This window comes from Anolis carolinensis, chromosome 2 (assembly GCF_035594765.1).
Source record: "Anolis carolinensis isolate JA03-04 chromosome 2, rAnoCar3.1.pri, whole genome shotgun sequence".
Taxonomy (NCBI): domain Eukaryota; kingdom Metazoa; phylum Chordata; class Lepidosauria; order Squamata; family Dactyloidae; genus Anolis; species Anolis carolinensis.
In genome coordinates, this window is record NC_085842.1 from 17,630,474 (window position 1) to 17,657,806 (window position 27,333).

The 27,333-nt window shown below is 45.1% G+C and overlaps 2 protein-coding genes across 3 annotated transcripts in view; both read right to left on the minus strand.

The window, feature by feature from the left end:
* Nucleotides 1–1,564, minus strand: part of LOC103282849 (uncharacterized) — an 87,735-nt gene extending 86,171 nt beyond the window's left edge. Inside the window, 1 exon segment of the mRNA XM_062969278.1 lies at nt 1,456–1,564. The gene's annotated coding sequence lies outside the window, so the exon portion shown is untranslated.
* Nucleotides 1,565–4,389: 2,825 nt separating this feature from the next.
* LOC103281207 (uncharacterized) lies at nt 4,390–27,333 on the minus strand. 2 transcript variants are annotated; one of them, XM_062973475.1, is made up of 8 exons: nt 26,977–27,333; nt 26,008–26,181; nt 18,758–18,866; nt 18,024–18,164; nt 9,986–10,378; nt 7,777–8,127; nt 6,065–6,382; nt 4,390–4,857 (listed from the first exon to the last, which is right to left on the minus strand). In XM_062973475.1, the coding sequence occupies exons 2-8, from the start codon at nt 26,083–26,085 to the stop codon at nt 4,670–4,672; spliced, it is 1,578 nt and encodes a 525-aa protein (XP_062829545.1). In that variant the 5' UTR covers nt 26,086–26,181; nt 26,977–27,333; the 3' UTR covers nt 4,390–4,669. The 2 variants fall into 2 exon arrangements, with proteins under 2 accessions (XP_062829545.1, XP_062829544.1); XM_062973474.1 differs by having other exon boundaries at nt 7,777–8,130.

Here is a 27,333-nt window from a genome sequence, read left to right on the forward strand (position 1 = left end):
AAAATCAGAAACTCCTCAAAGCACAGCAGACAAAAAAACCAGTACAAGAAAACCGCACTACAAACTAGAGCTGACAGCTGGCACAACAAAACATTGCATGGAAAGTTCCTTGACAAAATTGAAGGAAAAGCTGATAAGGAGAAGACCTGGCTCTGGCTCACTTATCCAAGCTAAATGGGCCGGCAGAACCTTGGATAAGCGAATATCTTGGATAATAAGGAGGGATTAAGGAAAAGCCTATTAAACATCAAATTAGGTTATGATTTTACAAATTAAGCACCAAAACATCATGTTTAACAACAAATTTGATAGAAAAAGTAGTTCAATACGCAGTAATGCTATGTAGTAATTACTGTATTTATGAATTTAGTACCAAAATATCACAATGTATTGAAAACATTGTCTACAAAAATGTGTTGGATAATCCAGAACATTGGATAAGCGAGTGTTGGATAAGTGAGACTCTACTGTATCACGATGTATTGAAAACATTGTCTACAAATATGTGTTGGATAATCCAGAATGTTGGATAAGCGAGTGTTGGATAAGTGTGACTCTACTGTAGTTATAAAGTACTGTGGGATGAACGACAAGATGGAAAAAAATTTAATCGTTTGCAGGAGATGGACGTCCGGTTAATTATAAAGTGGGAACAGTGCGTGAGAATTAATTAATTAATTAATTAGAGTATTTATATTCCGCCCTTCTCACCCCAAAGGGGACTCAGGGCGGATCACATTGTACACACATAGGGCAAACATTCAATGCCCATAAACACATAGAACCGAGACACAGACAGACGCAGAGGCAATTTAACCTTCTCCTGAGGGGATGTTCGATTCTGGCCACAGGGGGGAGCAGCTGCTTCATCATCCACCGTGACAGCACTTCCTCATTCCAACGTCATAAATTAGTTCAACTTTATAAGTGGTACCTTATTTCCTACTTGATAGATGCAACTATCTTTCGGGTTGCTAGGCTAGCAACGAGCAGGGGCTATATTTTTTATTTTTAATTGACGGGTGCTCACCCCGCCATGGGCTGGCCTCGAGCTCATGACTTCATGGTCAGAGTGATTTATTGCAGCCTGCGCCACAGCCCGGCCCCAAATTAAACCCAAAGTCCAAACTGCAAATGTGGAGGATTGAATATATTTCTCACACATGTGCATTTTATGATTCCAATGTTTCTCAACATGTGATGGGGAAAAAAGCCAAGTGCTTGCTGCATAAGCTGCACAGAACATCACATCTTACGGGAGCCAATCGCTGTTTAAATGATGGATTCACCTGTGGCTTATCTATTATGTAAAATATATCTTTCTATTAAAATTGGAAAGCAGGGAGACCCGTACAGGAGCCCTCTTCAGTTTTCATTCTGGCAGTCCTACGGCTCTTAATTCCCTTCTCATGGTATCTTTTTCCAGCAGGTCTGTGGTCCCGCAAGGCAACTCACCAGCTGTTCCTGAAGAAAGGGAAGGCAGAGCAGAAAGGGTTAACCAGCTCTGGAAGAGGATGGGCTATTATGTACCCACAGGCATGCCCTCCTCTTCCTCCCTCTTTCCTAGATCTCTAGGAAAGCCTCTCCTCTCTCATTTTAACCCTTGAAAGACCAAGTAGGACAAGAACTGTCAAAGAACGCAGAACCACTGTCATCTACCTATCTATCTATCATAATCTCTCTATCCACATCTATACACATAATAAAGTGAAAATATGTATTATGTGTGTGGCCAAGGTGTCCACTTACACAGACAGGCTCCCTGTTCCCTCCCCCAGAGGTTTGGTTTGCATTTTTTCCATAGCTGTAGAAAATAGCACCTATCTGCATTTGCTCCAGGGTTGCTGCAGATTCTGCAGCAGTCTGATAGTTAGGCTATTAGCAGAGTTTGTAGCCAGCTCAGCAAAGTCTTTGCTGCTTGCAGCCTGCAAATGTATCAGTTTGTTCTGGAGACCGCCCCTTTTCCTGGGGAAAGAAGGCTCCATTTTGAGAAGCCTCTTCTGCCTTCTAGACTGAAGAAGAAACAACTTAGATGTGCTTGTGTGGCCAAGCCAGGCCAACTCTGTAAAGGCCATCGTAAGTACTGACTTGCCTTTAAAACCAGTGCCGAGCATAGATAGGGAAAGACCTGTTCTTTCTACAAATAGTAGCTTGGCACTGGGGCAGAGAACATCTCCGGATTTCTTTGCCACTGGAAGAAGCCCTACCAACTTCGCCTCAAAAACTAGCTTTGAGCTTAGATATTTATAGACCTTTTTGATAGCAGGTCAGGGCTAGGGTAAAGAGGATCTCAGGATCTCTTCGCCTTTGGTGGAAGTTAACCCAGCAACAAAAAGGCAAAAAGCAAGAAAGTGATGACCGAAACCCCGGCTTTCAAATTAATTTGAACCCGCAGCGGAGGGTTCCGCAGATCTATCACCAAAGGAACGGAGCGGGACCGCAGCAGACTATTATTAAAAGATCTTTTTTTTTCTTCACTTTCCCCTTCCCTGAACTATGTAACAAATCCCCCAATAAAAGTAGCATTTATTTTAACAGTAACACTCTCTATCTGGTTATTTTGTGTCATTCTCTGACTCCTTCCTTTGCATGCAATTTCTCTCTCTCTCCTTCTCACTAACCCGTCTGATCTTTAAACCCTGGCGGAGGCTTCTCCGCCATAGATTAATACGGCGGACGGTACAAATTGGCTCATATCTTTATCAAAATTACCCCTAGCACACTCATCTTTTAGTCCCAACCCTTTCTAAGACCCCTGACTCAAGGACCACCAGCGGAACCGAAATCGGTCCAGTTCTCGGCACCTCAACAGCTGACTGTCAAACGGGACCGACTGCTCCTTTCAAGCCAGGCTGCTGCCTTATCCCGGACTTTCCTCTCCCCGCGACCCGCGGAATGGTTTTAGGAGGTCCCTGACCCCCTTTCTGTGAACTGGGGATGGGGGGTCGCTCTCCCACTGGGGAAACATAGTTCTCCAAGGACCCTCACCCTCTCTACAGCTGCCAGGAGGGTGCCTGGACGGGTGCCCCTTCACGTTTCATTCATACCTTCATAATTTTATGAAGGAGAAGAACATTCTTCCCCAGACCTACCCCTGAACTTATGAAATCTTATACTTCCAAAGACTGCAACCCACATGTGCCTCTTCCCCATGCCATCTCTACGAATTCCTTCCACCAACAGATGAACTCTTTTCCTCATGTATGTACCTGGACACCCTCATGACCCACTGTTGTATGAATTTCTAATCGTTGGGCTAACTTCATGAATTGTGAAATCATGCTGCTAGAACTCCACTTCTATGACTTTCCATATTGGGTTCCCCAGATGTTGTAAACCTCGTTCTTATCAAATGTTTTCAATTGTTTATATCATCCATGATTCCCCTTTATGCAATGTAACCCACCTCTATGGATTCTCCCTTACTTCCTTGAAATCTATCCATCTGCCTATATGTATTTGTACTCTTTGGGATCCCCGGAAAATATGTGTTTTTCCCAGCTGGGTTTACGCTCCAACTTTATTTTATTTTTCATTTTATTTCATATAATTGTCAATTCATGAAATCAAATGGGAAATATTTTGACCCCAACATGAACCCCAGCTTCTATGACCCAGGTTTACCTTCCCCAAAACAAAAGGTTAATCCGCTGCCACATAACCTAATCAGAATCAGATTGCATGGACAATATAGGACTTGAGTCGCCGAATAAAAGGTGATTCGCCCTCAAGGCAAACATTGTCATATCTCCTCCAAAGGGAAAACCAGGACGTCTCAGGAAGACGCCCTGCTGAGCCCATTGCCACCCATCCTTACTCCCCCCTTGACACCTCAAGGCATATCTGAAATCAGTGTACATGACAGGAACCCCTGATGGCTGTCATTAATCCCTTTAGAATTCGGCCGGACAAAAAACTAATCCGATCCTTCCTGCTCAGTCATTTCATTGTTTCAATAGCTCCCGCCTTCTCCTCTCTGATTGGCCCGAGTGGGGACAAAAAGCAGCTCTCCATTGGGCCAGCCGAGCCAGGCGGGAAACGAAAGCCAGCCTCGTTCAACCTCCTAGCCTATCCGCGATCAGATGGGCGGGGGAGCGGGGCGGGAAATTCAAGGGGCTGTCAGACCGAAACATTGTATAAATATGGCTTTATTTTGAATGGATGATACGCTAGTAGACTGAATGATCGCTACTAGTGTCCTTTTCAGCTGAATCGCTCAATAAAGACTCCTTGGCGGATTTTCCTTCAACTTTGGCGGACCTTCTTCATTTCGGCTCCAGGTTGTATTGCGGCTTATATTCTCCTATTGGCTCCGCCAAGGTCCGTTCTCTCAGGACCGGATCGGCTCTCTCCTTAAGGGGCCCAATCCCCCAGAAACGCGGTCTCCCAAAGCTCAATCCATATTATGCACATATATAGGATTTCTTCTTTGTGTGTATTCTTTAGGACCTTATACAATTATAGGAGTTAGTGAAACTCCTTGTACATGCCATACTTACTTGGAGCTCTGCTTTTGTCCTGTGTTTCTCTCTATTTGGGATGTTGGGCATGTGGTGGATTCTTTGGTCACAGCACCATTTTTCAGAGTCCTCAAGTTTTCATTTGGTATCTCCTTTGTGAAGATTTTCAAATGATCATGAAGACTTTCCTCAAGTGTTTTTGCTATTTGTTATTCTTGTTCAAGGTAGGTGTTACCCAGATATGGAACAGATTTGTTTCTTCTGTCCTCTGGAAGGTTTGTTCCTTGCACCTTCGATTCATCTCTACTGCATATGTTCTCTTCCAGTTCTTGGTCACCTCCATTTTTGAATGATAGCCCACATTGTTCTTCCTTTTCCTCACTATCTTGATAAATATCTGCCAAGAAAAAAATAGAGAAAACGTAAAGACACAAAAACAATGAATTTCAACACTATTATTTCTCAGTTCAGATGGGAAGGAAGGTTTTTGTGTGTGTTAGGAGCAACTTGAGAAGCTGTAAGTCACTTCTGGTGTGAGAGAACTAGTTTCCAAGAGACCACATAAACTCTGAGGATGCCTGCCATAGATGTGGGTGAAACGTCAGGAGAAAATGCTTCTGGAACATGGCCATACAGCCTGAAAAACTCACAGCAACCCAAAAGTACATTTTGATAACACTTTCTCTTTTTAATACTGTTCTGCAGTAATTTTTCTTTGAATTCACTCTCCTACTACAGCTACAGAATGTTTAATAGACTATGGTTTCTGTTCTGTCACGCGCTGGGCCTGTAGCTATTGTCTTTGTATAGGACGTATACTTTATGCCCAGCGGGAAGCCAGGGCGCCTAAAGAGAGGTTCTTGAGGATTTTCCTGAAAAGGATAGTCCTTTGAGTCTTTAATGAGATAACTAAGTCTTTATTATTGAACAAATAATAAATCTTCAAGGAGTCAAATAACATTTCAAGGTTTCCTTAATAAACTGTTGGCCTTTTCAGTCTTGTCCCCAGGGGACAGGCAATTGGCTTTGGATAGCTGTGCTTTCTCTATAAGAAGAAAGCCCCCTTATAACCTCTCCCAGGCTGTCTATTATATGGGCCTAGCTGATGTGGGACCCACTACCAATTCCAAATGCGTCTGGGTATCAAGTGGACCTACCCACCAAGGCTTGAAGATGTTTCAGCTGGGGTTGCATGGATATGTGGTGCTGTTCCCTCTCTGAGGTTTCTTTGGAAACTTTAGGGCTGTTTCCCTCAGGAGCTGTGAGGCTGAGGGGCTGTGAGCTCTTAGCCAGAACCTTTGGGATCTTTCCCCTGGATTTTCTGTTTGATTCCTCGGATGTTCTATATCCCCGGATGTTATTGAGATATGAAGCTTTTCTACGGGATGAGCTGGTCTACGTCCTATAGCTTAGCTTCCTTAAGTGAGACTGACTTAAAAATGACTCTTTCACTCCCAGAACCCTGAACAAGGGGCGGAACCAAACTTAATAATGATGGACAGGCAGCCTGCCCTATGACTGCAAACATTAGCAGAAAGAAAATAAAGTTGGAGCTTCTGGTACAGCCGTACCAGCACAGTTTCTGTGTTTCTTGTACTTCATACCTCTTCCATCTTGCAAGCCTTCTGTGCTCCTTTGTACGATGGAGCTCAGCCAGGAACTTTGCTCAGATGAGATCTCTTGGTCCTCATTAGCATCAGCCATCATGAAGCCTCTGGTTTCACTGTGGCCGTGGTCGCCACTATAATAGCAAACAAATGGTCCGCCTGTGTCTTCCACTGTGTCTTTTCTTCCTGGATTCAGGGAGGCATCCACTTGTTCGTTGTACTGGAAAAGGGTGTCACCCGCTTCTGAGAATGAAAGCTGGTGGAGTTCTGATTCTAAGATTTTTTCCCAACTTCCTGGGATCTCCCCTTTTTGGTCTGCCAAGGAAAAGGAGAAAATGAATTCATACTCAAATTGGCTTTCTCCAATCAAACATTCCAAAAACCCAAGATGATGGCAATCAGACTGATCGATAACTGGCAAATAGAGGGAGAAAACTTGGAGGTAGTGACAGACTTTGTATTTCTACGTGCGAAGATTACTGCAGACACAGGCTGCAGCCAGGAAATCAGAAGACATTTACTTCTTGGGAGGAGGGCAATAGCCAACCTTGATAAAATAGTGAAGAGCAGAGACATCACACTGTCAATGAAGGTCCGCATAGTTAAAGCAATGATATTCTCCATAGTAACCTATGGATGCAAGAGCTGGACCATAAGGAAGGCTGAGCGAATAAAAAAGAGACGCTTTTGAACTTTGGTGTTGGAGGAAAATGCTGAGAGTGTTTTGGACCGCAAGAAGATCCAACCTGCCAGTCCTCCAGGAAATAAAGCCCGACTGCTCATTGGAGGGAAGGATATAAGAGGCAAAGATGAAGTACTTTGGCCACATCATGAGAAGACAAGAAGACCTGGAAGAAGAGAATGATGCTGGGGAAAATGGAAGGAAAAAGGAAGAGGGGCCAACCAAGGGCAAGATGAGTGGATGTTATCCTTGAAGTGACTGGCTTGACTTTGAAGGAGGTGGGGGTGGCCACGGCCGACAGACAGCTCTGGCGTGGGATGGTCCATGAGGTCACGAAGGGTCGGAAGCGACTAAACAAGTAAACAAACAAAAACCTGAAGGGACCATAAGCCAGAAAATAGTAAACTTTTGCCTATGTGGCTTTTCTTCTGCATATGCCTCTCCCTTCCTGTGAGCTGGTGCCTTTCTCCAGAAAGTTCCAAGGAGAGAAGAAAGCTCAGAGTAAACAAGTGAGGTCACAGGTATCATTTATGCCAAGTAGGTGTGGAAGGTGAGGAAGACCCTCAGCCATTGGTCAATTTTAGATAAGCCAAAGGTATATATTCTTTGTTTGCTGCGACATGCTTTTGCGGCGGCCATTTCCATGATACAGCTCTTTGGGGTATGTACGGCTGTTTTGCCTTATCATTAGTCTTGTTTTATTGCTCTCTTGGAATTCTCTCCTTTACTTCCCCTCCGGGCTAGTCCCCAACAAACCAAACATCTGAACTGCTTTGTCTCTGTACATCTCTCATCACAAGCTACTCACCTTATGAAAACTATTTAATGTCTACTACAGCTTCCTATCTGGTTGTATTTCTATTTATACATGGAGCATACATGCACTTTCTCACCCACACCATACTTTTCGCATGCACATTGATTATATTAATGGTGATTTTGTGCCAATCAGTCTTTTGTGCCATGACTTTGGTAGAGGTGGGTAAGAAATGAAAAGTATTGTTATTATTACACATTGTGACACTACCTGTTCTATCTTGCGGGTTTTCAGTACTCTCTTGGATGATGACATTCTGCTGGAAGTGTTCCTCAGATAAGATGTCTTCGTGTTTTGCCTCGTTAGCCTTGGCAACCAACTGAATTCTGGATGCATTAGGGGCTTCATAAACAGTACGGCCAACTTCAGCTTCAATCACCGCAACTGCTGGCAGGGTTTTGTTTTGATAATTTTCTTGGTCTTGGTACACTGGAAGATTTTCTTGCTCACTATGTCCAACAGAGTTTTCCTCTTCCCACGATAAACATTGGTGAATTCCCCTTGCTCCCAAGATTTCCAGAAGGTATTCTTCACAGCTGTCTGGGGTTTCCATTTCTTTATCTGCTAGGAGAGGAGAGAAACCCAAGATTTTTTTTAAAAAAAAATTAAATTTATTCATTTATTTATAGTATTTTTATTCTGCCCTTCTCACGCCGAAGGGGACTCAGGGCGGATCACAACACACATATACACGGCGAAACATTCAATGCCGTTTTTAGACATACAATACATACAGACAGAGGTAATTCAACATTTTCCAACTTCGGCTTCGATTCCGGACACATGGGGAGCTGTCGCTTCATCCACTCTGACGCCGAGTCCTTTTTTGATCATAGTATTTCCTCCTTGCTTTCTGATCACCGGCAATTTTATGGTGTCTTAAATTAAATTAACCTCTCGGTTTAAGCAGTCCCTAATTTCTCTACTCACAGCTGCAGCTATTTTTGAACTGCTTAGGTGGACAGTAATCTAGGCTGGGCTGTGGCGCAGGCTGGTTAGCAGCCAGCTGAAATAAATCACTCTGACCAAGAGGTCATGAGTTCGAGGCCAGCCTGTGTCAGGGTGAGCACCTGACAATTCAAAATAAAATATAGCCCCTGCTCGTTGTTGACCTAAGCAACCCGAAAGATAGTTGCATCTATCAAATAGGAAATTTAGGTACCACTTATATGTGGGGAGGCTAATTTATGACACCATGAAAATCATCCAGCCACCGTTGGAATGAGGAAGTTGCCGTCACAGTGGATGATGAAGCAGCTGCTCCCCCTGTGGCTGGAATCAAGCATACCCTCGGGAAGCTGGAAGCTGGAGAAGGTTTAAATTGCCTCTGCGTCTGTCTCTGTCTCTGTTCTGTGTTATATGGCATTGAATGTTTTCCTTATATGTGTACAATGTGATCTGCCCTGAGTCCCCTTCGGGGTGAGAAAGAAGGGCGGAATATAAATACTGTAAATAAATAATAAATAAATATTGGCAATCAGGTGCTCAATCCGACTCAGGTGTTGAACTTGCCACCTTCCAGTCGGCAGTGATGTATTGCTGCTGGTGATTAACCAGCTGTGCTACAGCCTGGCCCTAATTTAAACATAATGTAAATGTTATTAAGTGTTTAACAATACACCATACTGATATAATGCAATTTTTTTACAGAACAATCAAGAAATGTACCGGGCATTGCATACTGTGGTCAGCATTTCACATTTGCAGGCTTGACATTTGTGGATTTGATTATTCATGGATTTGAACAATACTTTTTCTCTAGAAATCTGTAAGTCATCTAGCACATCTGTAAGGTTACCTTCTGGCAGAACTTTGGATCAAGATATTTCTAATAATAAGGCAAGACCCAGTGTGGCATAGTGGTTTAAGTATTGGACTACAACTCTGGAAATTAGGATTCAATTCTGCTCTGGAAACCTACTGGGCAAGTTACATACTCGCAACCCCATAAAATCTCTTGATTGGTTTGCCATAAATCAGAAATGACATAAAGACACACAACAATAACAAACTTCCTAGAGGGTTGTTGTATGTTTTCCGGACTATCTGGCCATGTTCCAGAAGTATTATCTCCTGACGTTTCACCTACATCTATGGCAGGCATCCTCAGAGATTGTGAGATATGTGAGGTATTGTACCTCACAACCTCTGAGGATGCCTGCCATAGATGTGGGCGAAACGTCAGGAGAGAATACTTCTGGAACATGGCCAGACAGCTTGGAAAACATACAACAACCCTGTGATCCCAGCTATGAAAGTCTTCGACAACAAACTTTCTAGACTTCATATGTTCTGGCTAGAGAACCCCAAGAGCTACAACACAAAATACATTTTCTACCTTTTCCTCATCAATTGATTTTTTTTCCCGGTGAGAAAAAAAGAGAAGGCATTGCAACCTGCAAGACAAAATTGTCAATACCTGTCTGAGTTATGGTTCCTCTGGGAGATTGACAGTTCGGCCAAAGAAGGAGGGATTCATCTATTTTTTCCGCTGAACCGACTTCCAGTTGACTGTCACTGTTCTTTCGAGTGATGGAGTCCAACCAGACGCTTCTCTTACATACAGCACATTCAGGTTGTTTCATATCCTCACAAATAAATGTCAAGTCTGTAGTTTCAATGGCTTTTCTGAGACCACCACAGGAGAATACTTGTCCATCTGCTTCCTGAGTTTCCTGCCGGCACTCTCCTTTCTCTTGATTCCTGGACGCAAATCCCTGCTCACCATACGGGAGAAGATGCTCGTCTGCCTCCCGAGGTAATCTTCCAGGTTCCAAGATTCCCAGAAGGATGTTGTTCCAACTGTCTTTTTCTGAAAGTGGAGAAATTAAAGCAAACAAGAGGAGAAACAGCTGTTTTTTCTCATAGTCAGAGATAATGACTCTTTGAGTTAAGGATGTCAGAAACAATGACTCCTTATGTTAAGGAAGAAAAACAACATCTGTTCCAGAATGGATGGAGCATCAGCAAGTCTTAGCTAAATGACAAGTTGTCAAAACAATCCAGAACAACAGCAAAAAAATTCTACACAAGAAGACCCTTTTCTCTTCAAAATGTGAAATTTTGAACACCTGACGCCTCCTTCCAAGACGGACTGACTGAAGAAGGATGGTTAGTATGAATGTTGAATGTATGTGGAATGAATGCTGAGTAAATGTAATGTTTCCACTTCATCTGTGCAATCCATATAGCTATTACAAAACCAGTACTGTAGCACAGCTGGTAAATCACCAGCAGTACAGTAGAGTCTCACTTATCCAACACTCGCTTATCCAACGTTCTGGATTATCCAACGCATTTTTGTAGTCAATGTTTTCAATATATCATGATGTTTTGGTGCTAAATTCACAAATACGGTAATTACTACATAGCATTACCATGTATTGAACTACCTTTTCTGTCAAATTTGTTGTAAAACATGATGTTTTGTTGCTTAATTTGTAAAATCATAATCTAATTTGATGTTTAATAGGCTTTTCCTTAATTCCTCCTTATTATCCCAGATATTTGCTTATCCAACATTCTGCCGGCCCGTTTATGTTGGATAAGTGAGACTCGACTGTATTACAAAACCAGTACTGTAGCACAGCTGGTAAATCACCAGCAGTAATAAGATCTACCAACCGAAAGGTGGCCAGTTCGAGGCCTGGTCAGGGTGAGCACCTGACCGTCAAGCCCAGCTTACTGTTTACCTACTGTTTGAAAACAGCTTAGAGCTGTAAGTAGAGAAATTAGGTACTGCAAATTGCGGGGGAGGTATTTTATGACACCATAAAGAACAAAACCAGAAATGCGGTGACCAAAAGGAAGGTGGAAGGAGGAAGTCCTGATGGCTCTACGTCGGTAGTCCCCAAACTTATTTGGCCTACTGCCCCCTTTCCAGAAAAAATATTACTCAGCGCCCCCTGGAAAGGGGGGCGTGGCTTAGAGCGGTGGGCGTGGTTCCTGCTCAAGAGGGCGGGGCTGAGTCCCCTAGGCCAAGATGCAGGGCAAGGAGGGGGAGGGGGAGGTGGGCGGGGCCACAAATGGGCAGCCAGGACTGGGATGGGCGGAGTTACAAGCTCTGAGGCAGGGCTGAGCTTCTATCCCTGTCCTGTGTCCTGAAAACATGGCTATGTGCCCAGGCTTTCAAAGATTAAATGATAAAAGACGACCCCGGACTGATTTACGGCTACAGCACGAGGATTTTGGAGGAATGGATTTTAATCATATGTTTTATATTTTTATATTGTTTTAATTGTTTTATTGGATTTTCATTGCTGTTTTAATTATGTGCAGGCATTGAATTGTTGCCAATTTGTACGCCGCCCTGAGTCCCTTCGGGTGAGAAGGGCGGGATATAAATGTTGTAAATAAATAAATAAATAAATAGGACACAGGGGCATGGCTAGAGGTTGGGTGGGGCCTCTTTCCAAGTGCCTGACGGGGCTGAATCTTTATACCCCGCCCCGTGTTCCAACAAGTGCCTCAGGGGAGGCATACAGAGACTCAGCCCTGTCTCACGCTCTTGGGAAGAGGCCTCGCCCCAGCCTCCTAAAAGGCCTCTCAGGAGAGGTGTAGAGGCTCAGCCCTGTCTCGGGCTCTTGGAAAGAGGCCCCTTTTTTCCCTAGCTCCGCCCTCAGTGTCCCAACAAGCACCCCTGGAGAGGTATAGATTCTCAGCCCTGTCTCAGGCTCTTGGGTAAGAAACCACGCCCACTCCTCTAGCTCCATTCCGTGTCCTAACAGGCGCTTCAGGGGCTCAGCCCTGTCTCCGGCACTTGGGAAGAGGCCCCTCCCCTCCCCTGGCCCCGCCCCATGTCCTAATAGGTGCCATCACCGCCCCCCTGGTCGCTGCAGCGCCCACCAGGGGGTGGTAGCGCCCACTTTGGGAATCACTGCTCTACGTCATAGAGCAGGGGTCCCCAAACTTTTTAAACAGTGGGCCAGTTCACGATCCTTCGGACCATTGGAGGGCCGGACTATAGTTGGCCACTGAGCAATAGATAATAATAATAATAATAATAATAATAATAATAATAATAATAACAACAACAACAACAACAATAAAAAAGAGGGTTGGAAGAGACCCTTTGGGTCATTGAGTCGAATCCCCTTCTGCCTTTGTGCACCGAAAGCACAAGCAAAGCACCCCTGATGGATGACCACCCAACCTCACTGTTAATAGTACTACTACTAATAATAATAAAATAAGATTGAACTTCAAAGACTCTGGCAGAAACCAGTGCAGGTGGTCCCGGTGGTGATCGGCACACTGGGTGCCATGCCAAAAGATCTCAGCCGGCATTTGGAAACAATAGACATTGACAAAATTACCATCTGCCAACTGCAAAAGGCCACCCTACTGGGATCTGCGCCAGCATCCAAAAATACACCACACAGTCCTAGACACTTGGGAAGTGTTCGACTTGTGATTTTGTGATATGAAATCCAGCATATCTATCTTGTTTGCTGTGTCATAATAAAATAATAATAAAGAGGGTTGGAAGAGACCCCTTGGGACATTTAGTCCAACCCCCATCTGCCTCTGTGCACCAAAAGCACAAGCAAAGCTAAAACTGTATAATGTACATGTGATCTTTTCATCCCTCCTCCCCGTTGTAGGACATGGCTCTACAAGGGCTGGAAAAATAGTACAGGTCAATAACTGGCTCAGAAAATGGTGTCAAGAGGAGCATTTTGGCTTCCTTGACCATGGTCTACTCTTCCAAGAGGATGGACTACTGGCAAGCGATGGGGTGCATCTCACACAAGTAGGAAAACATCTTTTTGCACACAGACTCACAAACCTCATCAGGCGCACTTTAAACTAGATCCACTGGGGGAGGGGAACAACAGCCTGGCGAACACTATATTACCCACGACCACAGGGAACCGCCGAAAGGCTAAACGGAGGGCTGCACAAACACAGCAAGGACCAAGTACAGAGAGCACAATAATCCCAAATAAACAGTTCGAGGGGAGGTCACAGGGGCTTACATGTCTTTACGCTAATGCTTAGAGCATGGGAAATAAGCAAGACGAACTCCAACTCCTAGCACAGCACCACACATACGATGTCATAGGCATCACTGAAACCTGGTGGGATGACTCCCATCACTGGAATTTAACCATTGAGGGCTATAACCTCTTTCACAGAAATAGAACAAAGGGGAGAGGAGGGGGAGTAGCTTTATATGTCAAAAACAGTTACGTTGCAGAAGAAATGCAAGACTGTAATCCGGGAAACCACCTTGAAAGCATCTGGATAAGAATCAAGGGAACCGGGACTCAAAAAGATCTTGTCGTGGGTGTCTATTACAGACCTCCGAGTCAGGATGAAGGACTTGATGAAGCCTTCTGTCAACAGCTGACCAAACAGGCACAAAGAAGAGATATAGTAGTCATGGGCGATTTCAATTATCCCGATATCTGCTGGAAAACAAACTCAGCCAAGAGTACAAAGTCCAACAAATTCCTCACTTGCCTTGCAGATAATTTTATGGTCCAGAAGGTAGAAGAGGCAACAAGGGGATCAGCAACTCTTGATCTAATCTTAACAAATGTGGAAGACCTGATCAATACAGTTGAAGTGGTTGGATCCTTAGGGGCAAGTGACCATGTGCTCCTGCAGTTTGCAATACAAAGGAATGCTGAAACTAAGACAAGTCAAACATGCATTCTGGACTTTAAGAGAGCTGACTTCCAAAAAATGAAGGAATTACTGAGCGGCATTCCATGGACGCCGATATTAAAAAACAAGGGAGTTAAGGATGGATGGGAGTTTTTCAAAAGTGAAATACTCAAGGCGCAAATGCAAACAGTGCCAACAAAGAAGAAAAATAAGACAAGTGCAAAGAAGCCAGAATGGATGTCCAAAGAACTTCTAACTGAGCTAAAGCTCAAAAGTGACATGCACAAGAAGTGGAAAAGGGGAGAAATCACCAAAGAAGAATTCAAACGTATAGCCAACACCTGTAGGGAAAAGATTCGCAAGGCTAAAGCGCAAAATGAGCTCAGGCTTGCCAGGGACATAAAAAACAACAAAAAAGGCTTTTTTGCTTACGTTGGTAGAAAAAGGAAGAAAAAGGAGGCGATAGGGCCATTGCAAGGAGAAGATGGGGTGATGGCGACAGGGGACAGGGAAAAGGCAGAACTACTTAATGCCTTCTTTGCCTCGGTCTTCTCACAAAAAGAAAGCCATCTTCAACCTCAGCAACATGGAATGGACGAAGGATTGGGGAAAATCCAACCCCAAATAGGGAAACAAGTTGTCCAGGAACACCTGGCCACTCTAAACGAATTCAAGTCCCCAGGGCCAGATCAGCTACACCCAAGAGTACTGAAGGAACTAGCGGAAGTTATTTCAGAACCACTGGCAATTATCTTCGAGAGTTCTTGGAGAACGGGAGAAGTCCCAGCAGATTGGAGGAGGGCGAATGTGGTCCCTATCTTCAAGAAGGGAAAAAAGAACGACCCAAACAATTACCGTCCGGTCAGTCTCACATCAATACCAGGCAAAATTCTGGAAAAGATCATTAAGGAAGTGGTCTGCGAACACTTAGAAACAAATGCGGTCATTGCTAATAGTCAACACGGATTTACCAAAAACAAGTCATGCCAGACTAATCTGATCTCTTTTTTCGATAGAGTTACGAGTTGGGTCGATACAGGGAATGCTGTGGATGTAGCGTACCTGGATTTCAGTAAGGCCTTCGGCAAAGTCCCCCACGACCTTCTGGCAAACAAACTAGTAAAATGTGGGCTAGACAAAACTACGGTTAGGTGGATCTGTAATTGGCTAAGCGAACGAACCCAAAGGGTGCTCACCAATGCGTCGTCTTCATCATGGAAAGAAGTGACAAGTGGAGTGCCGCAGGGCTCTGTCCTGGGCCCGGTTCTGTTCAACATCTTTATTAACGACTTAGACGAAGGGTTAGAAGGCACGATCATCAAGTTTGCAGACGACACAAAACTGGGAGAGATAGCTAACACTCCAGAAGACAGGAGAAGAATTCAAAACGATCTTGACAGACTAGAGAGATGGGCCAAAACTAACAAAATGAAGTTCAACAGGGACAAATGCAAGATACTTCACTTCGGCAGAAAAAATGGAATGCAAAGATACAGAATGGGGGACGCCTGGCTTGACAGCAGTGTGTGCGAAAAAGACCTTGGAGTCCTTGTGGACAACAAGTTAAACATGAGCCAACAATGTGATGCGGCTGCTAAAAAAGCCAATGGGATTTTGGCCTGCATCAATAGGGGAATAGCGTCTAGATCCAGGGAAGTTATGCTCCCCCTCTATTCTGCCTTGGTCAGACCACACCTGGAATACTGTGTCCAATTTTGGGCACCACAGTTGAAGGGAGATGTTGACAAGCTGGAAAGCGTCCAGAGAAGGGCAACTAAAATGATTAAGGGTCTGGAGAACAAGCCTTATGAGGAGCGGCTTAAAGAGCTGGGCATGTTTAGCCTGCAGAAGAGAAGGCTGAGAGGAGACATGATAGCCATGTACAAATACGTGAAGGGAAGTCATAGGGAGGAGGGAGCAAGCTTGTTTTCTGCTGCTCTGGAGACTAGGACGCGGAACAATGGCTTCAAACTACAGGAAAGGAGATTCCACCTGAACATCAGGAAGAACTTCCTCACTGTGAGGGCTGTTCGGCAGTGGAACTCTCTCCCCCAGACTGTGGTGGAGGCTCCTTCTTTGGAAGCTTTTAAGCAAAGGCTGGATGGCCATCTGTCGGGGGTGCTTTGAATGTGATTTCCTGCTTCTTAGCAGGGGGTTGGACTGGATGGCCCATGTGGTCTCTTCCAACTCTACTATTCTATGATTCTATGATTCAAAGCATCCCTGACATATGGCCATCCAGCCTCAATGTTAATAATAATAATAATAAGAAGAAGATGAAGATGAAGATGAAGATGAAGAAGAAGAAGAAGAAGAAGGAAAAGGAAAAGCTGACAAGGAGAAGACCTGGCTCTGGCTCACGAATGGGACCCTGAAGAAGGAGACAGAAGGCCTGATCCTTGCAGCCCAGGAGCAAGCCATCAGAACAAATGCAATCAAGGCCAAGATCGAAAAATCAGCTGATGACCCAAAATGCAGACTGTGCAAGGAAACCGATGAAACCATTGATCATATCCTCAGCTGCTGTAAGAAAATTGCACAGACAGACTACAAACAGAGGCACAACTATGTGGCCCAAATGATTCATTGGAACTTATGCCTCAAGTACCACCTCCCTGCAGTAAAGAACTGGTGGGATCACAAACCTGCAAAGGTTGTGGAAAATGAACACGCAAAGATACTGTGGGACTTCCGAATCCAGACTGACAAAGTTCTGGAACACAACACACCAGACATCACAGTTGTGGAAAAGAACAAGGTTTGGATCATTGATGTTGCCATCCCAGGTGACAGTCGCATTGATGAAAAACAACAGGAAAAAATCAGCTGCTATCAGGACCTCAAGATTGAACTTCAAAGACTCTGGCAGAAACCAGTGCAGGTGGTCCCAGTGGTGATGGGCACACTGGGTGCTGTGCCAAAAGATCTCAGCCGGCATTTGGAAACAATAGACATTGACAAAATTACGATCTGCCAACTGCAAAAGGCCACCTTACTGGGATCTGCACGCATCATCCAAAAATACATCACACAGTCCTAGACACTTGGGAAGTGTTCGACTTGTGATTTTGTGAAACGAAATCCAGCATATAGATCTTGTTTGCTGTGTCATACAATGTCGTTGTGTCAATAATACAGTAATAATAATAATGGTTGTAAGAGAAGAAGTGACCCCTTGGGTCATTTAGCCCAACCCCCTTCTGCCCTTGTGCCGTGGGGGCCGGATAAATGGCTTAGACGGGCCACATCCGGCCCCCAGGCCTTAGTTTGGGGACCCCTGTCATAGAGAATGGAGCAACAGCACCCCCTGTGACTGAATCCAAGCTTAACCTCCAAGGCACCAAAAACTGGACTTCAAGACAACATACTTCCTTTCTGTCTGTTCTGGTCTGTCCTGTCTGTCCAAACAGCATTGAATGTTTGCCGTGGATGTGTACTGTCATCCACCCTGAGTCCCCTTGGGGAGATAAGGCGGAATATAAATAAAGTGTTATATTGTTATTATTATTGCTATTATTATTGTGTGTCACTGTCTACTTCTTTCTCTGAAAGTGCCTGATGCACACTGTCCCACTGAAAATGGATTAAAGAACGTTTTTAACGTTCAAACCATATTCATGACATTTAGCCTTCTCTGCCAATAGTGCTGGTGCCTCACCAAACTACAGCATCCAGGATTCCATAGCATTGAGCCGAGGCAGTTAAAGTGGTATTGAACTGCATTGACTTCATGATAGAGATATACCCAGAGTAACAAGGACTTCATTTGTTAACTCTCTCAGTAATGCTCTGAATGGTGAGTTCACCAGGAACTTGGCATCTTGCTCCATAAATAGCAAGCTCACCTTTTTCTTCTCCTGGGAGAGTTTCCTGGCCATTTTCAACCCCTCCTAAACTTGCTGATGGAGATTTCTGTTCACAGTAGAGAGAAAGGATTTCTTCAACGTCCCATGCCGACATCACAGGAAGTGCCGCCGTATCTGTTTCTGCCCACGAAAACACGAAACACGAAAGAGTCTTCCTTGACTGACTTGAAAGAGAATCTTAAAATGACCTACTCATAATAAATTGGGCTGAATCGAACAGGATCGAAATGGAGGAAGGACGTGTGAGTTTAGAAATATCTAGCCCTCCATTGGGGTTAAGGGCACAAGACCCGCCAAAAGTGAGAAACAGCCAATAATAAAATTGCCATTTTTTAATTCGAGACAATGCCTCCCTAGGAAAATCTAGTTTCTCCAGCATGACTCCATAGTCAACTTCCATTGAATTGTAGAGACCTACAGACTCCAAGACAAGTGATTTCTAGGTCCTTCAACATGACTCTGTGAACAACATTCGGTAGAAGTTGACTATGAAGTCACAGTGGAAAACTTTAAGATTACTATAGAGAACATTTCAATCAAATATGTGAACAATCAGGTCCACAAGTCAAGTCCACAAATTTGGCCAATCATATCCTAGACAAATATACATATTGGAAAGTTTGTTGGTCTTATTTTAACAAAGGCCTCTCCCAGCTTTGGATCTCCACGTGTTGATGGTCTACAATGCCCATCCTCACCAATCATCTTCTTACCCAACAATGTGGTCTCATCATCTTGTTGCATCTTTGGGCATTCTTGCTTGGTAGCAGACCCTTCAAGGATTGCTCTGGATGAGCTCACAGCTACTTCAGAGTAGTGCTCCTACACCGGGAAAGACAATCATAGGCTATATTGATAGAACCCACAACTAGTCTCCATCTCTGTACTAGTCATCCCATTGTCATACAGGAAGGAAATGTTCAAATAGCTTTTGTCAAAGTATTCTGATATTTTTGAGGATCTTCCTTTAAAAGGTGTCCTAAATATCCTAAAACTACCTGATCCCATCTGATGAGCACTGGTTATGTATTTGGGAGCAAGATCACCAACGAAAAGCAAGTGCTGTGGACTATATTTCAAAGAAAGAGATTAAACAAAATGCCTAAGAGAACCCTATAGAATCCATGGGATCACGCTGAGTCCACAGGCAATATCCATCAGGTTTGCTCTTGAGGCCGGGGATGAGTAAGAGATCAAAACCATACCAATAAATGGGATGGCATGTGAGTGGATGAAGGTCAAGGGCTTTGAACCCATGAACATACAGGGAAGCTATGAATAGGTTGTGTGGGAATGTGGTGGCCTCCCCTTCTCTGATTCTTTATCTTGTCTTCGTGAAATAATTTGTTTATTTCAGCAACATATCTACTTAGAAAAGACTCTTATGAGAATGGCCAATATGTTGCTTCAATAAGAAGTTCTAACTGATGTTTCTTAGCTGTCAAGGACAGAACGCCACAAGATTCAAAGTAACAGAGTTTATTAGATTACAGAACTCAAAAATGCCCGTAAAAACACAAGGGCCAGGCAATTTTTGCCTTTAGGAGCAAAAAGGGGACAAAAGTAAATGTTCAAAAGATAAACCGGATTAAACCGGAGTTTAATCCGGGTAAAAACAAACTGCTTGCTTCAGCCTAGGTATTAACAGAACGAAAGCCAAAGAACAAAAGATACAAAGAATGCAAATAATTGGCAGCAGATTCCTCTCTGCTGCCAGCACTGTGCTTAGAGTAACTTGCGTCGCTCCCACACACACACAGTAGACAGGATCTCCAACACGAGCAAATCAGCCAAGGATTGTAGAAGTAGAGTAGACCAGTTCCGTTCCGTAGATCAAAGCCAGAAGCAGACGTTTGTAGTTTTTCCAAGTCCAAGAAGGGGGGAAGACAAGCCGTGGTCAGTTCAGTCCGGGTTCTCAAAGCAGGAGATGGCGTCCGTCAGAAAGACGACGGAAGGTCAAGCTAATAAGAGTAAGCACAGGTTTGCACAAACAAATGCCCACACAATCCCTCCCGCCGTCTGACCCTGGATTCCAATCAACTTACGTCTCAGCACAGGAAAGTACACAAGTCTTCAGGGAAGCGTCCCACACACACACGGATCCCAAGCGTTTGCCCAGATTACCTTGCCCGACGCAATTTGCAATTGCTCCCAAGCCCCATTTTATGCCAGTTACAAATCTTCATCACTGTCAGCTGTCCTCCTTAACCCGGGCGTTTCCTCATCACTTTCCTCGTCAGAGCTGGAACACCTCTGACTACGCCCAACAGCATCTCCAGCTGTGGATCCCGTCCCATCCCTCCAGCTAAGCCATGGGTCTAATCCTGAAGGTCCCCATTCATCTTCTGTCCCATCATGGCCAGTGGCACCCAATTCCTCCCTTACCCGAGTCCAATCCATCTCATCCTCCTCTGAGCTAACCAGCCCCTCCTCCATTCTCTCCGTAAACCCTTCGAAAGATTCTTCGTCAGATGGTGCTGCAAATATGTCTCGCAGTCTTTTCCTCTCTCGCTCCTCGAGAGTATCTGACTCTCGAGGAGTCTTACGCCCACGTCTGTCAGTAACAGAGCCATGAGGCTCAATCATAACACTATCCCCTCTCACAAAGGCCTCCTCCCCCGATGGCGGAGAAGTGGCAGTGATACCCTCCGCTATAGCACCACGACGACTAGAGGTATCAAGTTTCAACAGCGAACGATGAAAGACTGGATGGACCTTTAAACTAGACGGTAAACGCAAACGAAACGCAACGGAAGAAATCTTTTTAACGATAGGAAAGGGACCCAAATACCGAGGCGCAAACTTTCCCCCAGCCTGTTTAATATGTTTGGAAGATAACCACACCAAATCCCCTTCTTCCAACTCCTCCCCTGCCTGCCTGTGGCGGTCAGCCTGAGTCTTCTGCGTTGCCTTAGCTTCCAGCAGTAAGCGACGGGCAACATCATGCAATGCAGCCATTTCCGTAGAGCGGTACACAGGGTCCGAAGAGACCACATTGGTCGACGGCGCCACACCTCCCCGTGGGTGAAAACCATAAGTTAGCTCAAACGGCGTATGCTGACTAGATGTGTGCACCGCATTGTTGTAAGCAAATTCCGCCACCGGTAGCCACTTCACCCAAGCCGTGGGTTGATCTAAACAAAAACAACGCAGATATTGCTCTAAGAGCCCATTAACCCGTTCCGACTGTCCATCCGTTTGCGGATGGAAAGCTGAAGACACGTTTAACTTAGTCCCCAAACACTCATGGAAATGTTTCCAAAAGCGTGACACAAATTGCGGAGCCCTATCTGAAATAATCACCTCGGGTGCTCCGTGCAAACGATAGATGTGCTTAGTAAATAGTAAGGCCAACGTAGGGGCCGCCGGAATGGTTGAACAAGGAATAAAATGAGCCAGTTTACTAAATAAATCCACCACCACCCAAATACAAGTATAACCCCCAGACTTAGGCAAATCTGAAATAAAATCCATGGAAATGATTTGCCATGGCCTGTCCGGAACAGGTAAAGACGACAACAACCCTCTAGGGCGCCCAACAGGCGTCTTACTCTGCTGGCAAACGGCGCAGCTGTCACAAAAGCGCAGAATGTCTTGCCGCATCTTTGGCCACCAATAGCTCCTGGTAATGAGCTGCACGGTCTTGAATCTGCCAAAGTGCCCAGCCATGGGTTCGTCATGGTGGGCTCTAATCACCTCCAACCTGAGGGCCCCCACTGGTACGTAGACCTGCCCCCTGCGTACCAATACTCCGTCTTGATCTTGCAGATGCGGCAGTATGGTACGGTTACCTGCTGAGAGCAGCATCAGTTGCTCCTGTGTCCACACATCATCCCTCTGAGCCTCAAGGATCTGGTCATGTAACCCGAGCTCATTATCTACAACACACAGAGAGGCAGTAGGCAAGATGGTCTGACATACAACCTGCTCATTGGTCTTAAACTCCGGCTTGCGGGATAAAGCATCGGCCCGCAAGTTTGCCTTCCCCTCTACGAACTGCACCTTGAAGTTAAACCTGGAGAAAAACAAAGCCCATCGGATTTGACGCTGGTTTAACTTCTTTGCTGTTTGCAAGTGCTCTAAGTTCTTGTGATCAGATCTGACCACGATCTGGTGCCGTGCCCCTTCAAGCCAGTGCCGCCACACCTCAAACGCCACCTTAATCGCCAACAACTCCTTCTCCCATATGGTATAGTTCTGCTCGAAGGGTGTTAGTTGCCGTGAGTAAAATCCACAGGGACGCAAGGTCCCTGAGGAATCCTTCTGAGACAATACAGCCCCCAACGCGTAGCTAGAAGCGTCCGCTTCTACCACGAACGGTTTGTCAACATCAGGATGGGTTAGTATGTTGTCCGATTGAAAACTAGACTTAAGTTGTAGAAACGCCTCGTGAGCTTCCCGCCCCCACACAAATGGCTGTTTCTTGCGCAGAAGCTGCGTCAAAGGTACCGTGAGCTTTGCAAAATTCGGAATAAACTCCCGGTAGTAATTAGCAAAACCTAAGAACCTTTGTACATCCTTCTTAGTTTTCAGCTCCTGCCATGAGTTGACGGCGTCAACCTTATGTGGGTCCATTTTAAGTTCCCTACCTGACACTACATGACCTAGGAACTCCACTTCAGGCACATGAAAGACGCACTTGGAAGCCTTGGCGAAAAGCCCATTAGCCCGCAGTCGGTGCAGAACCTGCTTGACATGTTGACGATGTTCTTTCTCGTCCTTAGAAAAAATCAAGATATCATCCAAATAAATCACTAAAAATTGGTCAATTAGGTCCCTGAACACATCGTTCATGAACCTCTGGAAGACCGCAGGAGCATTACAAAGCCCAAAAGGCATGACTCGGAACTCGTGGCATCCGAAACACGTGTTAAATGCCGTCTTCCATTCATCCCCTTCCCGTATACGGATTAAATTATAGGCCCCCCGCAGGTCAAGCTTGGTAAAGACCTTAGCCCCTTGCACCCTTGATAACAGTTCCGAGATTAAAGGGAGCGGGTACCTATCCCGAATGGTGTATTTGTTTAGGATCCGATAGTCGCAGACCAGCCTAAGTTCCCCAGTCTTTTTGGCTACAAAGAATACTGGTGCCGCAGTTGGAGAACTAGATGGGCGAATAAACCCCTTGGCTAAATTTTCATCTAAAAACTCCCGCAAAGCTTGCCTTTCCGGTACAGTCAAGGCATACAGCCTCCCTGCTGGCAGTTTCGCACCTTCTGCCAACTTGATGGCGCAATCATATGGCCTGTGCGGTGGTAATTTGTCCGCTTCTCTTTTACAAAATACATCAGAGAACTCCCCATACTCAGCAGGCACTCCCTCCATATCAGCATGAGTAACGTTTAGAGTGCAACAATCCTGCCTCTTTAAGATCACTTTACGTGTTGCCCAATCCACTTGTGGGTTTACTACAGCTAGCCAATCCATCCCCAGGATCACATCATATCTAGGCAAGCTCGTAATATCCCACACAAACGTTCCCGTTACTCCCTGCACCTCCCACGTTACTGCTGAGGTTTCCTGGTTAACCACCCCAGTCTCCAGCAGTCTCCCATCTGCTCCCTCCACCCACACGTCGCATGCCTTGCGCACTCTAGGAATGCCATGCTTCTTAGCAAACTCAATATCTACATAGGAGACCGTAGCTCCTGAGTCCAGCAGTGCCAGAGTAGAAACAAGTTCCCTTCCCCCAACAGATAATGTAATGGGTACGAAAACATGCTTCCTCCCCTCAGTTGACTGCTTGAGGAGCCCTAGTGCGTTGGACTCACGTCGCACTAGGGCTGGCCTTTTCCCGAAAGCTGGGAAGGTTTCACATTACAATTTTTGGCAAAATGCCCAGCATTCCCACAGTACAAACACAAGCCCAGCTGCCTCCTACGGCTCTTTTCCTCTGTAGACAGCTTTTTAAAGACCCCAAGCTCCATGGGCTCTTCCCCCATCACCACAGGTGCCCTGGTTACATGCATGGGTGGCGCACACATTGCTTTTGAGTGTTTACGAGCCTCGAACCTTGCGTCTAAACGCAGCACCTTAGCTACTAAGGCGTCCCAGCTTTCAGCCGGCTCCAAGCGTGCTAATTCATCCTGGAGCATATCACTTAACCCGGCAGTAAATAAAAGCATGAATGCATTTTCCCCCCAATCCAGCTGGTGGCGATACAGGTTAAACTTATTTAAGTAATCCAAAACAGTCCCTTTTCCCTGTTTCAACCGATACAGAGCCCACCCAGCGTTCTCCGTGCGGAGAGGATCCCCAAAAGTATCAGTTAACAACTTTTTGAAATTATTTAAATTGTCCTTGACTGGGTCATTTCCCAAAATTAAATTAGTGGCCCATTGTCCTGCGGGACCGGTCAACAAACTCAAAATAAAAGCCACCTTGCTAGTGTCAGTAGGAAAAGCATGAGCACTGAGCTGAGAAAAATAAAGCTCCACTTGTGCCAAAAAGGTTGGCAACTTGCACCTGGTTCCGTCAAAGCGTTCAGGAGTCAAAACATGTCCTTTCACAGCAAAAGCTGTTTGGCTTACGGTAAAGGCCGTTTGCAATTGGTCTACTTTGGCTCTTAACTCATCCATCGTCTTCCTGACGGGTTTATTGCTGCAATAAACTTTTTATGGGCGTCGGGCAATCTGTCAAGGACAGAACGCCACAAGATTCAAAGTAACAGAGTTTATTAGATTACAGAACTCAAAAATGCCCGTAAAAACACAAGGGCCAGGCAATTTTTGCCTTTAGGAGCAAAAAGGGGACAAAAGTAAATGTTCAAAAGATAAACCGGATTAAACCGGAGTTTAATCCGGGTAAAAACAAACTGCTTGCTTCAGCCTAGGTATTAACAGAACGAAAGCCAAAGAACAAAAGATACAAAGAATGCAAATAATTGGCAGCAGATTCCTCTCTGCTGCCAGCACTGTGCTTAGAGTAACTTGCGTCGCTCCCACACACACACAGTAGACAGGATCTCCAACACGAGCAAATCAGCCAAGGATTGTAGAAGTAGAGTAGACCAGTTCCGTTCCGTAGATCAAAGCCAGAAGCAGACGTTTGTAGTTTTTCCAAGTCCAAGAAGGGGGGAAGACAAGCCGTGGTCAGTTCAGTCCGGGTTCTCAAAGCAGGAGATGGCGTCCGTCAGAAAGACGACGGAAGGTCAAGCTAATAAGAGTAAGCACAGGTTTGCACAAACAAATGCCCACACAATCCCTCCCGCCGTCTGACCCTGGATTCCAATCAACTTACGTCTCAGCACAGGAAAGTACACAAGTCTTCAGGGAAGCGTCCCACACACACACGGATCCCAAGCGTTTGCCCAGATTACCTTGCCCGACGCAATTTGCAATTGCTCCCAAGCCCCATTTTATGCCAGTTACAAATCTTCATCACTGTCAGCTGTCCTCCTTAACCCGGGCGTTTCCTCATCACTTTCCTCGTCAGAGCTGGAACACCTCTGACTACGCCCAACAGCATCTCCAGCTGTGGATCCCGTCCCATCCCTCCAGCTAAGCCATGGGTCTAATCCTGAAGGTCCCCATTCATCTTCTGTCCCATCATGGCCAGTGGCACCCAATTCCTCCCTTACCCGAGTCCAATCCATCTCATCCTCCTCTGAGCTAACCAGCCCCTCCTCCATTCTCTCCGTAAACCCTTCGAAAGATTCTTCGTCAGATGGTGCTGCAAATATGTCTCGCAGTCTTTTCCTCTCTCGCTCCTCGAGAGTATCTGACTCTCGAGGAGTCTTACGCCCACGTCTGTCAGTAACAGAGCCATGAGGCTCAATCATAACACTAGCCTTTCAAGACCACAAAGGAAATGTCTAGAGATGTTCTCATGTAGGCTGATGGTGGAAGTGGCCACTTCATCAAGCAACTCCATTTCTTCATTAACATAGGATTTTAATGGCTGTCCCATCACTTAACTTTGTATGCATAACAAAATACACACTGAAAGAGGGAAATGTTCTCACCTGGACAACGTGGCAGGGTTCTCCTGCATTTTCCAAGCTTTCCTCTAATGTGGGTCCTGTGGAATTTCGGTTCTCCATGGGACACCTCACAGAAAGAATATTGCCATAGATAGGACTAGAATAAACATATATGATCTAGATCGGTATCCACAGTTAGTGCCGCCAGAGAAAGATCTGGAAACACAAATTAATAATAAAATGGTCAGTCTCTAAACCAGAAGGCATATCTTATCTTTTATCTATCTATCTATCTATCTATAGATAGATAGATAGATAGATAGATAGATATAGATATAGATATAGATATATAGGATAATGGCATTACTCCACCGGGCAAAACAACAAAACTAAAGGCCTCCCTACCTAGAAAATTGACAACACAATCCCTCATCCACATCTCTACATTCTTACAAACATACTACACATCCCCAACCTCATGGGAACCACCTAAAAAAAGCCACAACAACGCGTGGTCGGGCACAGCTAGTTAATATAATATGGGCCTATCATTTCATCTTTCACTGGACCTACTGAGAAGGGCAAGGTTTTCCTCTCTTTTCCTCCATGTAACAACCTTTGTGCCCTTTGAATTCAGTTTGCAGCAAACGAAGCAAGCTGGGGAATAAGAAGGAAAATCAAAAGAGGAACGGAGACATTTCAAAAGCAGCTGTAGAAGTGGGATGAGAGGAGATTCATGGGGGGTTACCTCTGCTGATTCATCAGGGGCTGCCTCTGATGACCCAAGAATAGCAAACAGACCCTCTGAGTGTACAGAAAGGAAACCCAGACAGAGCTTAATTTCCCACTCCAGTTGCAAAGTATTCCCCTCCCAGGACAGTGAAGACAGAAGCAAAACAATCCCCTTGACTGCTTGCCCTTCCATTGGAAAATGGGTTTTTACACTTCTTTCTCTGCCCAGTCCTATTCCTCTTTTTCCTTCACCCCTTTCTCTCTTTAAAGTCCCATTACCTTTCTTGGGTTCAAACAGACCTCCTTCTTAAAACCAAGGAAGGACCACAATCCGACACCAAACCAACGATAATGCAAAGCAGGAGAAATATAAGCTGGAGCGGCACCATGGAATTTACAAACCCAAGACTGAAGAAAAAGGATTTACCTCCTTTTACCTCCCAGCTGTGTACTGCTCAGCTAAATGGGGCCAGCTGTTGGATAGGTCTCTCCAAGGCTACTGATAGCTGAGTGTCAGAGTAAGGCAGGAGGGGATTCATGCTTCCAAGTTCAGTAGATTACCATGGAGTACCTTCCAAAGTTTCATGGTTGAAAACCGTTATGCAGGGGTCCTTGAACTTTTTAAGTGGAGGGCCG

What these genes read in the sequence shown, in the direction of transcription:
- LOC103281207 (XM_062973474.1), bottom strand. Translation starts at nt 26,085, where the DNA reads ATGGAGAACCGAAATTCCACAGGACCCACATTAGAGGAAAGCTTGGAA. An exon ending in AACCCTGCCACGTTGTCCAG is followed by an intron (nt 18,867 to 26,007) that starts GTGAGAACATTT and finishes TTCCCGGTGTAG; the next exon opens with GAGCACTACTCTGAAGTAGC. An exon ending in AGGCTTGCAAGATGGAAGAG is followed by an intron (nt 4,858 to 6,064) that starts GTATGAAGTACA and finishes TTTTCTTGGCAG; the next exon opens with ATATTTATCAAGATAGTGAG.